Source organism: Mesitornis unicolor, unplaced genomic scaffold (genome assembly GCF_000695765.1).
Source record: "Mesitornis unicolor isolate BGI_N332 unplaced genomic scaffold, ASM69576v1 scaffold14350, whole genome shotgun sequence".
In the NCBI taxonomy this organism is placed as follows: Eukaryota; Metazoa; Chordata; class Aves; order Mesitornithiformes; family Mesitornithidae; genus Mesitornis; species Mesitornis unicolor.
In genome coordinates, this window is record NW_010159114.1 from 26,180 (window position 1) to 41,811 (window position 15,632).

At 40.7% G+C, this 15,632-nt stretch overlaps 1 protein-coding gene across 1 annotated transcript in view; it reads left to right on the forward strand.

Moving 5' to 3' along the window:
* The window catches only part of EFHC2 (EF-hand domain (C-terminal) containing 2), a gene marked incomplete at its 3' end in the record, with an annotated part of 36,459 nt that extends 23,715 nt beyond the window's left edge, over window positions 1-12,744 (forward strand). The window contains exons 5-9 of the mRNA XM_010185661.1: window positions 114-365; window positions 1,958-2,068; window positions 2,398-2,536; window positions 11,426-11,591; window positions 12,602-12,744. Coding sequence (XP_010183963.1) covers window positions 114-365; window positions 1,958-2,068; window positions 2,398-2,536; window positions 11,426-11,591; window positions 12,602-12,744 — 811 coding nt within the window. The remainder of the gene's footprint in view (window positions 1-113; window positions 366-1,957; window positions 2,069-2,397; window positions 2,537-11,425; window positions 11,592-12,601) is intronic.
* Window positions 12,745-15,632: the final 2,888 nt, after the last annotated feature.

Below are 15,632 nucleotides of genomic sequence, written 5' to 3' on the forward strand. Positions count from 1 at the left end.
GAAAATCCTAAAAGCATGTTCTAAGAGTAGATGGTACCCTGCAGTTTGGTATCCTGTTTTTAAGAGCAAATGATTAAGAAAGGTTTTTCTCTTAATTTCTCCTTTATCTGCAGATTTTGGATTATATGAATCCATTGCGCCCTTATGAGCGCTTAGATACTTTGAAACAATTTCTGGAGCATGATGGCCATGTTTTACGTTTCTTCTGTGTGTGGGATGATCCAGAAGCCATGTTTCACGACCCACGGGAACTTGTTCTGCACTATTATTTGGCTGATGATACTATTGATATAAAAGAAATTGTGCCAGTAAACTCAGGCCGGGATACAGTTCCACTTTTCCTCAGAAGAGAGAAGCTTCCAAAGGTGAGAAATGAAAATTTAAGCTTATTTAGAATTCTTCCGCTAATTAAGAAATATTAAATGCCTTGCTTTGAAAATCCTGTATTAGGATTGTAATGATATTTAGAAAGTGTTATCAGAATATTAATCATAATTGCAAGATTTAGGTTTAGCACACATATTCATATAATAATTTAATAAGTGATGGGAAAAAAAGGTTTAGGCTTGTCATGCTTAAATTAAAAGGAGAGAGAATTTGGGCAGAAAGATATCCTATGATTTCCTTTCTCCCATATTAGTGTATTAATGTAAATGTATTAATAAAGTGTGCAGTAATGGAAGTTCAGAAAATTAATTAATATTGATAGATAAACTAATGCAAAACTGAGCTGAATTCAGATTTGATCCGTATTATATTTGGAAGCTTTAGAAAAGTCCAGTTTTAGTACTCCATAACTACTTCTTTGTAGCAAATTTAGAGTGATTTCTGATTGAGTTCTTAGATTTGGGACCTTATGCAAAGCTGATTATAATCATAGGAATCCACGAACAAGCTTTGTCAGGCATTAATCAGGTGCTTATTTGAGAAGGCATCTGTCAGAGAAATCTTCCAGGGGTCTGAGTCTGCTGTAACCTATTACAATTATAAAATTAATAAGCTGGATACACTTCTGTATCGCTCCAGACAGATCCTGATGATAGAATAATGTCAACCCACAGATGGAGTAAAACACTGGGGAATCTTTTCTCTCCTTTCCCTCTCATACTGGTAATCTATTTGTGATGCCATAAATGTACAAGAGATTTTATAGTAAAAACTTAACAGCAAAATATTGCGTTTTTCTCACCTTATGCATCCTGTGTTCTGAGATGCTGATTTAGCAGTAGCTCTATGTTAACAGACCCCGTCGACCACTGAAGTGCATGTTGCAGTTTTACAGGCTGGCTTCTTTGTCTGAATTTAGTGGAAATTTTGAGGACAGCAGAGGAGATAAGTCAAAAGCTGGGGTGTCAGGGAAGATGGTATGACAAAATAACCCACTTTAGTTACCCTGAATCAGCAGTTTGTTTATATATCTTTTTGCTAAAAAGTGTTTGCATGTTAAGTTTGATATTACTGGGATAAATTCATATTGTGATTTTGAAACTTAAAATAGAAACAGAAATACTACAGTTTTGCCAACAGAATCGTGCTGACTTGAATCCCCTGCGTTTGTGCAGTGCTTAGCACAGTAGGACCAGCCCTGAGTGGTTCTTTTGCCCATTTTTATAATTATTGCCTATCAAAATAATAGCCTTTAGGACAGATGTTGACAAGGATGTATTAGTTTGGATGTGCTAACCCATGCTTTCTGTTTGCTTCCAAGAAGAGCAAAACTTCACTTTTGGATGCACAGTAAGATTCTGAATGCTTCTTCTGGCATACATACTAACTTTGGACGTATACGCTTGCTTTCAGGTTCAGTTGTGTAATGTTACCTTAGAATTTACTAAAAGTTCTCCCAAGAAAATACAATAGCAGTCAGCCTGTAAAAACCCTGCTAGTTCTACGTTAACTGAGTTCTCTTTCTTCCCTGTTAACTGTATTTCTTAAGAGTTGATCTCTTTTCTTGCAGTATGCTCCCACCGGACTGTATCAGCCGGGCACCATCACCAATCGCACTGTTCTCAATATGTTTGGAAATTTATTAGGAAACAAAAGCCGTTACCTTGTGGACAATCGTAAGGTCAGATATTATTGAATCCCTCCAGCTGTTGAATGTCTTTATAGTAGTTTTTGTAATTTCTGCGGTTGTTATCCTCTACAACAGAGAGAGTTACTTATACAATTTTGTTGCCACTGGAGAATAGCTCAAATGAAAACTACTGAGATTTACTGTATGTAAATTCTGCATTTATTAAAGTGAGGTAGCTTAGCATGGGGTGAAAAATACTTGCAAATTGACTATGAAGGTTAACTTTTAAATCACACAGACTAAATGACCTAGATTTTAGGAAAGGTTATGGGATTCTGAGATTTATAGAGTTGCTATATAAATGTTCCCTCTTTTATTAGACAGGAGCAGTGCATCAGGAATTTTACAGAGACAGTGACCTGAAAATAGGGGCAGTAATTAATGTTTGGGGAAGGAAGATAATGCTCTGTGACTGTGATGAATTCACTAAAGAACATTACAGGACAAAGTATGGAATTGGTAAGTAGTGATAATTATCCTTTTCTTATGAGTATTTTTATACTTCTGAGTTTGACAGAGCTGTCTTCGAATTTTATTACTGACAAAACATGTTCATTAAAACCTTCAGCAATAACAATCTGTTGTAAGCTGTTAACAGCAAAGCAGTAATTTTGCAGGTGGCCCAGAAGGGCTTTCTTATATGTTACTCCATCGAAAACTAACACATAACATACACATTCTCTTTCTAACTGCCTCTATTTTAAAACTAGAATGACAAAATAGTCATATTGATAGACTGCCAAGTTGTCTTCTCTCCTTCCCCTCCCATTCCAATAGCTGTGTTTGCAGTCAGAAGATAATAAAGACCATGTAGTGAGTGGGTAAGGAGAATGAGCTCAATTATTCCCCGTTATACTATGTTTCATTTTGTATGGATATCAGAATCTTCACATAATAACATTTTCTGACACAACAGTAATAGTCTATCATGTTATTGGTTTTTGCAATGCAGTTTTATGTATTCTGGACCATTAGAGTATGTATCCTGTGAAGTTTCAGCACTGAATTCTGGCAACATTTAGCAACTAAGTCCATAATGGAAAAGCATTTTGGAAATGTATAACAATAGGGGCTTTCACTTATCTGTCTCTGAATTCCCTCAGTCAGACTTGCTAATAGTTCTGTTATGGACATCTTCCTGCAAAAACAACTTTTTTAATTCCTGGCAATTTATTCATTCAGTAAATATAGCTAAGTGTCTGACTGCTCTGAGATGGTTGGAAGAATCCTACTATGGCCTTTCTCTGACATTGTGAAACAAAATACCTGGGTAGACTGTTTCTTTGAGCTCAGCTTGTGATCAGATAGAGAGTAGTGTTTGGATCAAAGCTTGTCTGCTGCACTGGAGGAATTAAGTGACGTAGTGCTACCCTTACAACACTAAATTTCTTAATTGGCAAAACATGTCTCATTAGGACTTCTTTAATAATAGCTTGGCATTCTGTACCAAAATAAATATTTTCTTATACTGGCCTGTGTGTGAGGAAGCCATATTCAATAACCGTAGTACTATCTATAACAATAGTGAGTCTAACTCCAGAGATGCAAACTAGCAGGTTCTTCCCTGAGATTTTCTTCAGCCAAGACTGCTGCCACTGTTTGGCAGCAATATCCTCTGTTTGAGCAAAATATTTTGGAACGGTGAATGGGAATTTCTTACTCATGGCAGACAATAAATGAAATACAGCTGACCATTCTGTAATTCAGCTGACCAAGCAATGGAACCGAGAGTTGCACCAATCCAAAGGCTCTTCCCCTCCTATAGTGCTGGCTCAGTAATTACTGGTTATGTCTCTGGATGTTAAAGTTAGGTGGTTTGCAAGTTAGGAGAGGTCAGAAGTTGCTGATGTGCAAAATTCTAGAAAATTGAGACCATAGGTGATCTACTCCATTTCCGGTGTTCTGAGGCAGGATAGTGCATATACATAGATTGTCAGTGACTGAAGTTTGAATAGGCTTTTCTTGGCTTCCTCTAGTAGAGGAGACATCTTTGCCTTCTGAGGTGTCTTATCCTAACCTTGTAGTTAGAAATGCTACTTACTATTGGGTTGGCCAAAAAGTAATTGCAGGTTGTTTTTTTTTAATACATGGGCATACATGTCTTTAAATGTAACTAACTTCATTTTAAAATTCATTATGTAACTTGACAGCTGACAGTTCAAGCTTGTTTTAGAAAAAGGAAGTGCATGATTTTGCTATCAATTACTTACTTGGCATTGATTTCAAAATGGAAAATCAAAAGGAACATTTTTGTCATGTTTTGCTGTATTATTTCCAAAAAGGGAAAAATGCAGTTAAAAAAAAAGATGCCTTAAAACTATGGCAGTGCTAGAATTGCTTTGCTAAATTTTGGTCCAAAGATTTTGCTGTTAAAGATGCACCACGCTCAGGAAGGCCAATCAAAGTTGATAAAGACAAAATAAAGGCATTGATCAAATCCATTTAACGACAAGAGAGATTGCTGATAATCTTAAGAAATCGAAATCGAGCATTGAAAACCATTTAAAACAACTTGGATACCTTAGGAAGCTCGATATCTGGGTACCACATGAGCTCAATTTCATCTCACTAAGCTCATTGACATCTGTGATTCTCTCTTCAAATGTGAAGAAAACAATCCATTTTTGAAACATATGATAACAGGCGATGAAAAATGGATCATCTACAACAATGGTGAACAAAAAAGATCATGGAGTAAGTGTGATGACCCAGCTCAAAGCCATTCAAAAGCAGACATTGACCAAAGGAAGGTGATGCTCTCAGTCTGGTGGGATTTCAAAGGCATTGTGTGTTTTGCGTTGCTTCCAAGGAACCAGACCATTAATTTGGATGTGTACTGTCGACACTGGGTAAGTTAAATGATGCCATCAAACAGAAGTGTCCAGAATTGGTGAATCACAAAGGTGTTGTGTTTCTCCATGATAACACCAGACCACAGACAAGTTTGGTCAGTCATCAAAAATTGTTACAGCTTGGATGGGATGCGTTACCACATCCACCATATTCACCAGACCTGACACCATCAGACTGCCATTTGTTTCGTTCTTTACAAAACACCATGAATGGTAAAACCTTCACTGCTGATGAGGATAGCAAATTGTTCTTGGAGCTGTTTTTTGACAAAAAAGATAAAAACTTTTTTGAGTGCGCAAGTTCCCTGAAAGATGGCAAAAGGTAATTGAACAAAATGGACACTATATTGTTTACTACAATTTTTGTTTCTCACGAAAAATTCGCCTTTTGTTTACCCAGAAAAAATGCAATTACTTTTTGGCCAACCCAATAGCTACTCTGAAGCTGGTTTGTGGAAACTGAGAGAGTAACTTTTTTGTCTTACCTTTGTTGGACATGGAGAAAACTGCTCAGTATCCTCTTTTAATAACAACGTTGTACACATTTGAACACTGTTCCAGTATACCATCTTACCACTCTACCTGCTTCCTGGGTCATTTGCTGCTAGGGGAAACCTTTCATTTTTTCTCTATAGTCCATTCTTTTATATCTGTGATAATTTTTCTGTTTTTTTTCCTCTCTCCAGTTTCTCTGCCTCCTTAACATGAAACACACAAAGATCTACTCTAGTTTAGACTTTCTGGAAACTGGGAAGTGTTTTGCACATGCCTTTAAGGATACACGATGAATAGACTCTGGCTAACATGAAAAAAAAACAACCATCCATCTTGATGCAGCCTGTCTTCTTCACAGAAAACACACACTTTCTGAGAGCTAAGAGATGCTCACAATTTGCTGTAAAATTCTTTCCTGGTTTCCCCATCAAGACTGAAAAAATGTAGGACTTTTAAACTAGAAGGGACTAGGAGTAGAATCAGGGTAGTTTTTGGCTTAGAAGCAGGTTTTGAGAGAGAAAAGGTGAGGGTTACAAATGAGTTACAAATCTTGTTTGCGTCTGGTGGACAGACAAGGTACTCTCAGTGGGCTCAGTCCCACAGAGTGCCCGGCATTCTGCTCCCATCCAATTAAACACTGAAACGTGCTTAATTGTAGTTTGAGTCTGGGGAGACCATTTACTTGAGTAAGAGTAAGGAAGTGGATAAATTAGTTCTTGCATCAAGGCTCTGTGCTCAGCACCTCATGGCATCAATCCAGCTGTTACATTGTGTTTTCACATTACTCCCCTTCAATTTACACTCTTCTGGCAAAACCTAAAGACAGCGACATTTATTTTTGACTTTGCAGTTTCAGCATAAGTTGCTTGCTGATGGAATTTGCCCTTTAGCAGAATTAAAGGCAGTTTAGATTTCCCTTGAAGTGCATGATTATGGTATCTGATATATTTCCAGTGTTGATTTTGCCTGTTTTACTTTTCATAATCTTTGTGAAAAGCAAAGGAGAGCTTTTCCATGAGTAAATAGTAGCTAAGGCCCTTCAATAGGAAACTAATGACATTACTGTCATCTAGCAGTGCTATGAATACAAGAGAAAATGTCTTAATGTGTGATACCATCCATCCAGACTTCCTCATGCAGCCTCAGAGAAGGAGAAAAATATTCTATAGCCATATAGGTGTTGTGGTCAGCCAGCTGGAATGTGAAATATACTGATGTGCATTGAAGGGAAGCTTGATACTTGTTCTTCTCTCTAAATACAGTATCTTAGCACAGAGTTGAGTATCAAGTGTAGAGTTGAGTATGAAGTGTTCTTTCTTAAATAACAGATTGTTCCTGAAGGAACAAAACGAGTAAAATCTGGTTTCCTACTGATTTTTCTTCAGTGTCCCAGCACCTCCCAGGCCTGTCTGTTAGGTCTTTTTGCAGCACCCTGCGATCCCTCTCCTGTCCCAGCTCTCCTCACCCTCCCACCCCCTCATTTCTCAGGCACCCTCTCTGACCTGCTGCCTGGGCAGAGCAGCATGTGGGGTGATCGGCTGGACAGTACATGTGTGCTTTTGGCCAGGCAGCTGCTGCTGGGTAACAGCTGACTTCTTGCTTTTCCCTCAGTGGGGGCATTAAAGCCTGCTGCCAATTTTCACTGGACTCATCAGAGATGAGTGTCTCTCCAGCGTCTAACCTCTCCACTACACGTGGTGGAGAATGAGCAGTGGCTTCTAAATATACTTGTACACTTGCAGATGCCTTTTTTCCTCAGGTAACTGGAATAATCATGAAGTAAAACTCTGTAAAAGGAGATTTTCTGTGAATCACAATAAACACTGTCATGTTGTAGCTGCATAGACAGTTCTGTGAGCACTAGATTTTGTTCAAAATGCATGTGAAGATGGTGGTGTTGCCGCCTTCTTTTACTTCTTACCTAAATTGTGAAACAGACTCTCACAAAAACCAGGTCTCAGCTGTTTATTGTACATCTCCTCTTACGTATAGAGAACATCATGCTAACAATGTCACCCCTCCAGGTTGTTGCCACCTATTATATTGTCCAAGGCTGGTGGGATTTCTCTCTCCTGTTAGTGGCTGCAAGGCTCAAAGGTGTTTGTCCTCTTCCTTTGAAGGTAGAATTTACTGCCTGCCTGCTACATGCTGATATTCATATGGTTATCATTGTAATCCAAAATACGTAGCACTTGACTCTTCCTTGAAATACGATTTTATCTAGCAGTTGAGGGTTTTCCTACAGTTCTTCAGCTAAAGGCAGAAGATAAAATTACAGTGTATACCAAAATCTTACAATGTGTATTGAAACTGAAAGCAGACAAGCTCATTGAAGCTGGTTTAGTGCTGCCTCTGTGGTAGCAAATTCTTCTTGTGGAATCTGTTTTTTCTTACTAAGAAGTCTATGCTGCCTTCAAATTGTGTATATGCTAAAGATGTGGCTGGAGCTGGTTTGTTTCTTCCTGTTCCCAGTGCTTGTTCAAATCTCACTCAGGTTTTGATGTTGTGAGAAAAAGTTACTAGTGTATGATACATGCTTGATATGCTAGGTGAAATAAACCCCATGGTGCCAGCTCATGTCCTGCTGGGCATCAAATGATGCAGTAACAAGGGGTGAAACTGTCCATGGGGAAAATATCAGTGCTATTCTTTCTGGAAGTAGAAATTTGTAATCCCAGACTTTCAATTTACCCTCTACCCACTGCAAATTCACACTGAAAATGGTAAGGGCCTGGAAGAAGAGAGCATTGATTCCTTTTGCAGGTTGGGCAGAGGTAATTTTCTTAAGAAACAGTGATAACCTTGAGAGGAGTGCATTTGATGTGTAAGTGCAAGCTGTCTGATTCTACCCTAACAGTGTGTGGCAGAGAGAAGATGAAATGAGTTTTGAGCTTGAGTATGGCTTTTAGTCTGCTGCTCCTAGCCAGCTGTGCAAAAGTTGCAGAAATGATTTTTTAAACTAGTTTTGTAAACGGTATTTCTCCATGGAAATTTCCTTCTGAATTTCCTTATTGACAGCAGAGAATCTGAATGAATAATCCTTTAAAATCCTGGAAGCTGTAGGGGGCACCAGGCTGGATGTTTGTGTTCTTCTCTTCAGTGGCTCTGAATGAAGCAAGGTCATTTTGCATCGGGAAGAGGATGGGAACCAAATCAGTGAACTTCTCTTTGGACTTTGTTTACTCCAAGCTTGGGTTGTGAGAGATTGAACATACTCTTTGGGGCTAGCACAATATTTTTCTTATTTTGTGGTTTCCTTCTAGTTTATAAACCTAATTTTCATCCACATGTGCTAAAGTACATACAAAGGGAAACGCTTTAGCATTTCTTAATCAGTACCTTATGTGTGAGTGTTAATGTGTATACACTGTGACCTGCGTGCAAGCACATTAGCTTATCTTTTCAGTTTATCAGCTCAATCCACTGCCTTGGCTTCCCCCACTCTTTTGGCAGGACGCGCATTATTTGTGGCAGTGCGAAGAGAAGGGGCTTGTTTCTGCTAAAATCGCACTGTTACAGACCTCCAGCCTCGGAGGGAGAAAATAGTGCAGATTGGCATAGCGCGTACTTAAAAAGCTGGCGGTAAACTTTGTGCATGGCAGCGAGACCCTCATGACAAGAGCCCCGACTCCGGCCCCCGGCGGCAGGCGGTGCTCCCTCTCCGCCGCTAGGTGGCGCTGCGGGAGCGCGGGAACCCGCAAGACCCGCCGCCTGTCCTGGCGGCGCTGTCCTCGACGGGCGCCACGGCGCGGCCGAGGGATGCCCGGGTCGGCACCGGCCCCGGGCTTGGGGGCATCGGGGTTTTCCGCCTGGCTCCGTATCTGTCGGTCTGCGTGCGCCGTGCTGCTCGTCAGGACAGCGGCGTGCACACGTTACGTGGCATCGCACTCCCGAAAATGGGAGCGATTTTGTCACAAACTGAATTTAGAAAATAGGGTTTTAGTGCGTTTGTGTATACACTTTTCCACGGTGACAGTGGCTTTGGCAATTTCAGAATGGGCTTTATTTTGCATATGGGCTCAGCCTTTGTACTTCTGAATCACAGAAAGGGCACGTATGATTTTTTATGGAGAAAAACGATGGCGTGGTTTTGCCAACCCACCTCGTGTCTGATTTCAGGTGAAGGTATTGGCTTTTTCAAGTCAGACCATATTCTTCTAAGAGGTGAAGGCCAAAGGAGACCTCATTGTGTTTTCAAGTTAAAGAAAAGCTCCAACATCGGAATGTTTTTTCCGTATTTTTCAACTTGATACTGCTGTTAAACAAGTCAGATTTTGAGAGTATGTTGCTTTGGTCTTCTGATGTAGCCATGTTTAAAACATTTTAATCACAAACCAATTCAGAAAATGTTTATGATCCATCTTCTTCCAGTTTGCCCACCCAGGTGTGAAGGTGATGTAGGTCCATGCGTGCAGTTTTGCGCCAGTTGGACTACAGTTAGCTCTGACCTTCTCACTGCACTCATGTTGGTGCGGGAAGGGCTCTGTGGGTTGTGGAAGGCAGCAAGCTGGGCTTGGGGCCACAGCAAAGAGGGCCAACTGCAGCCTGAGCTGCTCAAAAATCAAGGAAAATGCTCAGTGCTTGTTAGACCTCATCAAGGTACTGTGCCCCCTTTTGGGTCCTCCAGGACTGGAAAGACATGGACCAGCCAGGACAAGTTCAGGGGTGATCCCAGGATGGTCAAGGCTGAGGAGCACCCCATGGAGCTCGGTGTGGGAAGTGCTCCGAGCAGCTGCCTGTGCCTATCTGTGGGGAGGCTGCTGAGACCAGGCAGCCTGGCTCTTCACAGGGGTACGTGGTGGGAGGGCACGAGACAACATGCATAAGCAGAAACAAGAGGCTCAGAGGTAGGTATCAGGAAGAACTTTTCTCCCTGGGGCAGACTGCCAGGGCAGCCTGTGCAGCCTCTATCCTGGGAGGTGTTAAACCCCAACTGGACACAGCCCTGGGCAGCCTGGTCTGGCCTGGAACTGACCCTCTCCTAAGCAAGGAGACCACGATAGAGTCTCCCCGAGGTCCTGTCCAACCTGAATTATCCTCCATTCCTATGATTTATGTCTTCATGCCTTAAGACCTTGCAGTTCTGCCCATTTACTTTCTCCCATATACAAATTACTTTCTTCCTGTCACCTTTTCCATTTTCTGTTAGCCTTATTTAACCAGCAGACTGTATTGCTCTTAAAGTTTTAGAGGAACCTCACTGACAGTTGGAAGCTGTGTTGCAGTGAAAGAGCAGCACAGGGAAGCAACAAGGGCCCAAATAGTACAGCAAGATTTTCTGCAAGAGAGGAGTGAGGAGGGACCTTTGGGCAGCAGGGCTTTTGGGAGCAGCCCAAAAGATGGGAAGTGAGTGCAGGTCCCTGACCAGGCATGTCTCTGCTGAGTCAGGAGAGCTCCTGCTGTGTATCTGGGATAGTCAGGACCATTGATCACTGCGAAGAAAGAACTGAGATGGGGAGAAATTAATGAAAACAAAACCTCTGAAACTCTGGATAGTGACATGTGGACTGAAACTATTGTATTGAAACAATGTACCAAATTCTTCCCATATATGTATGATTAGAAAATGAATAAAAGTTTATTAATTTATGTATTTATTTCCCTCTGGTAAAAAGCAGACGGTGGAACCTCATAAGCCAAGTATTTACTTTATCATGTTGTCTTAAAGAAGAAATATGAAAAATTTAGAGTCGTTAATTTATTATTTTAGCCTGTTTTGAAACTGTACTTGTTTTTCCTTTAGCCTGTGTATCATAATCGTGTTTCTCAAACATTTTAAGATTATAGATGAAATCCTGAAGCCCTTGAAGAAACTATAATTTTGCTGCTGGCTTCTATGGAGTCTTTTCCCACCCTGTAACAGTAGGAGAGATTGTGGTTTGACTTTGGTCAGTGCTCTGTTACAGAAATAGACTGCTAAGTATTCATATTGGAAGCTAAATCCTTAGTAGAACGGCTTCATCAGAACAGTAATAAATAAGTCTTGCTGTCTTTCTTGTAGAAGATTTCACCCCAGTTTCATATAAGGCTCCACCGCCTCCAAAACCAGAAAAGAAGTTTCCTCCTTATACTGGATTTGGTTCCGAAGAGGATTCTCTGTGCTCCTGTATGGGTCTGATTCTTAAGCGTCCCCAAAAAGATTTCAAGAAATTCATGGAGAAAGACAGGTATTTCAGTGAAAAATAATTCCAAAATTTAATAATTATGTCTTTTTGTGCAGGAGATAAATGTTAAGTAGAGATGTCATTTTTTCAGCAAAATATGCAGCTCGTCAGATTTTTAAGGGACAGGTGCATGAGGACTGGTTTAGAGACATGATACTCCAGTTTTCTCCAGAGTCAGCAAAGTTTCTCTTTTGAGCAGGCAAATATTCTGACTCTTCTATCCCCTACCTCCTTTCCTTCTGCTACCTTCAGTAGGAGTTTGATGGATGTCTTAGTCTGGAAATTAGGAATTTTGTATGCTTCAGGGGTCTGATTTGTTTTTCTGTTTGACTTTCTGGCACTTACCTTTGTTTGTCTGCTGAATTTCACACAGTTTACAATAGCAATATTAAAGCATTAACCCTTTACTTTCCATCATGAAATGGTTTGTCAGGCAGTGGTTGTGAAATCCTAAGTCAAAAGCAAAGTTGCATGCTAGAGATTCACCTATAGAACCTCTGTAAAAGAAGAAAGCTACTAGAAAGAGGCTTGGGAATGTATTGATAGTACATATAACGGTACTTCAAGTAATTTGACGCAAAATCACTTACTAAATATCCAACTAGTGAGATCATCTGGTGGGCCTGATTTTGTGGACTTAATCCTAGCATGTGTTGCTATTCAGAATTTGATTTGAGAATATACATACCTAAATGTGTTCTTCTTTTATAATTTTCTGGCAAGAAACTTGGTACTTGATTTGCAACTGAATTTGAATACAAATTTAGTCCAGACCTGTGACAGAGAAGTAATTTCCCCCTGAAAATTACTCCTTTACATCTGGCTGACTCTAGCTCCTTCTGTTAATTTAAGCTGAAAATGGTTTTTGACAAAGCAGAGAATCTTATGCCATTTCTTTTCTTGGTCCAGGAATAACACAATTAACATTGCAAAACTCAGGAGAATGCATCTCTTAGTGATCAAAACTTCTCATACTCTGTTTTTGATTTCTTACCTCTTCTTTTGCTTTTTAGAAATGGCATGGAAAGTAACATACTGCGCTTTGTTGCAAAACTCGTCACAGATAGTCCTGCTGACAAGGATCGTAAATTCATTATTTCCTACTTCCTGAGTGATGACACCATTTCAGTTTTTGAACGTATACAGCAAAGCACAGGTAAGATGTAGTACTGTCTTGCACTCAGTCCCAACTGCCCTGCTCATCTGATTAGCATTTACAGTAAATGTTGTGGCCAGACTCAGCACTAGCAAAAGCAGGGATGTGGATTTTCAAATGCAATGGGAATTACATCAGCAAGCCTAGGACATTATCTTGCATAACTGTATGTCATAGTAATTTATAATCTTCATCACTCATAAGAATGCTGTTCATTGTATGACAGTAGTTCACAATGTCCTTTGGGAGCTGGAAGTTTAATGCGTTAGAACTTACATTTTCATTTGCAAATTTGGCCAAACAGTGTAGTTTTGTTGGGGATTACATACAGAAATTGTATTGTAACTGATGATAAATAGGGACAGGAAATCTGAAACATCAAGGATGAATGATTAAAATCCTTTGTTTTGCAAGGTTGTGTTATGGTGTTACGATACCAGTATGGCAACTGTTGTATAGAAGCAGCTCATGAAAGCAAAACAGCTGTGATATTTTTTAACATACTTTACCATTAATCATGTAGTGTTGAGCATATAAAGAATGAAGATTGCCCTGTGCGAATATCTGAACATGTATATGTGTGTATAATACTGAACTGCGTTTCAAAAACCAAACTACCAGTGTTTAAGTGACAAATGCTTTGTTACTTCTCACTTGTGTGATCACATTTATCCTATTGCTGGAGCTTGGTCACCCAGTGTTGTCATGGCTAAATTCTTTTGACCACTGCTGTAGGCTGCCTCCAACTGAGGATATGATATTTGTGACATTTGAGCATCTTTTTATTTCCTTGGAGTGTCTTGCACACGGATGAAAGGACACAGCACTGGGAAGGATGTCAGGAAGTAATTCTGTAACTAAGAGAAAGAGGGATGCCTTGGCTAAGTGTGATCCTGCTGGAGAGATTAGTGTATTTCTGTGAAGTCCACAAAACATCTGCAGCAGCAGTTTCAGAGCAGTTAACATCCAGAAGTGTTCTGGTACCTGACTCTTAAAACCTACTGTCAACCTCTGATGAAATCTCAGAGAAAAAACAATCAAGAAATCACATACTTTCAAAGACAAGAGAAAAAGAGTAGAAGAAGGTTTCCTTAGTTACTAAGTTGGGCTCTTGTGGAAGCCCATGACTAGCTCTTCTGATTCTGCTTGGATTGCTTTATATCAGCTTCTTGGCACAGAGTGTGGTATTTCAGGTACACCCTGCAGTGGTGACGGGCTCACTGTACTCAGTACTGACCTATTTGGTAATCCCAGCTCACTGTCTAGAGCAAAGACTGTCCTTGGGAGAATGGTTCACTCTCCTTTGCTTCAGGCTCTGGTGGCACCAGTTGACTTTCTGAGCTCCAGTTATTCAGTTTACAGTTAAGGACTGCAGTATTCCTGCAGCCCTACTCTTAAGCCTTTACTGAAAAATATTTCTGATATTAATCCATTTCAGACCTGTAATGGACATCACCTCCATAAAAAATGAAGGCATGATGAATATCTAGACCCTTCTGTATTCCTAGAGAACCCTTTTTGTGCCAGTGGTGCTACTAAGTAATTCTGAGTGCCTTGCACATGAGTAGGTTTTTGGGAAGGCCTGAGCCTTTTCATTGCAAAGAGCTTAAAGCATCTCTGATTGTATCCAACTATATTATGAATGCAGCCCCAACTAAAATACGAGCAATTCTCTGAAAAATGTTTTGAAATCATGTAGAGTACCTGCTTAGGCTTCAATGAGCATTCCCAGTTAGCCTTGCTCCACTGCAACATCGAAATTTTGCGTTGCTTATGGCAGCAGGGTCCTGTCATCATTATTTTACTAGTTTCCTGTCATCCAGTGGCCTGTAATTTATGCAACTTCTTTTGTTACAGCTAAAGATACGTACATTTATGTATGTATTTATTGTATAATGCTGCTGTGAGGCTTAAGAGCATCTCAGGTCCCCACTAGTGAATGACGTGATTGATTGGCATTCTTTACGTTTGGAGACATAAAGCATGCTAAAGGTAAGACTGCACTGTTAAAGAAGTCCAGGGAACAGTTTGAGTCTTGGACCCCAATCATATGTATTGCCTGTTTGGTCACTCCTCGTTCTCCTTTGCAACATTCCAACAAGACAAGGCCCCAAAGATCCTGAAGCCTTTCCTGGAGGATGCTTCACAGAATCACAGAATCACAGAATATTAGGAGCTGGAAGGGACCTCAAAAGATCATCCAGTCCAATCCCCTGCCAGAGCAGGATCACCTAGACCAGGTCACGCAGGAACGCGTCCAGGTGGGTTTTGAATGTCTCCAGAGAAGGAGACTCCACAACCTCTCTGGGCAGCCTGTTCCAGTGCTCTGTCACCCTCACAGTAAAAAAGCTTTTCCTTCTCTTCAAGTTGAACCTCTGTCATGGTTTAGGCCCAGTGCATAACCGAGCACCATGATGCCCCAAAAAGGGGTAGTCAAAATAAGGACTGGGAGGGCTTCTCACCACTTAAACAGGTCACCGGCAAAAGACAGACTCATCATAAGGAATAAAACCAATACAATTTTAATTTGTTATCAACATCAGAGTAGAACAATGGGAGATACAACCAGATCTTAAAATCAAAACACCTTCCCCCCACCTCTCCCTTCTTCCTGGGCTCAGCTTTTGTTCCCAGTTTCTTCACCTTCCCCCTCCCCCTTTGCCTTGAGGCGCAGGGGGATGGGAGTGGGGGTTGCAGTCGGTTTTCACACCATGTGCCCCTCAGGAGCAGGAAAAACTTGGCCCAGCATCTCTCTCTGCTTCCACGTGGCCCCTCCTTTTCCATAGGGGAGAAAGTCCTCAAAAGTCCAATATGGGTCTGCCCACAGCTGCAGTTTCCCTCACACACGAACTGCTCCAGCACACACTGCCTGGAGTCACGGCTTCTTC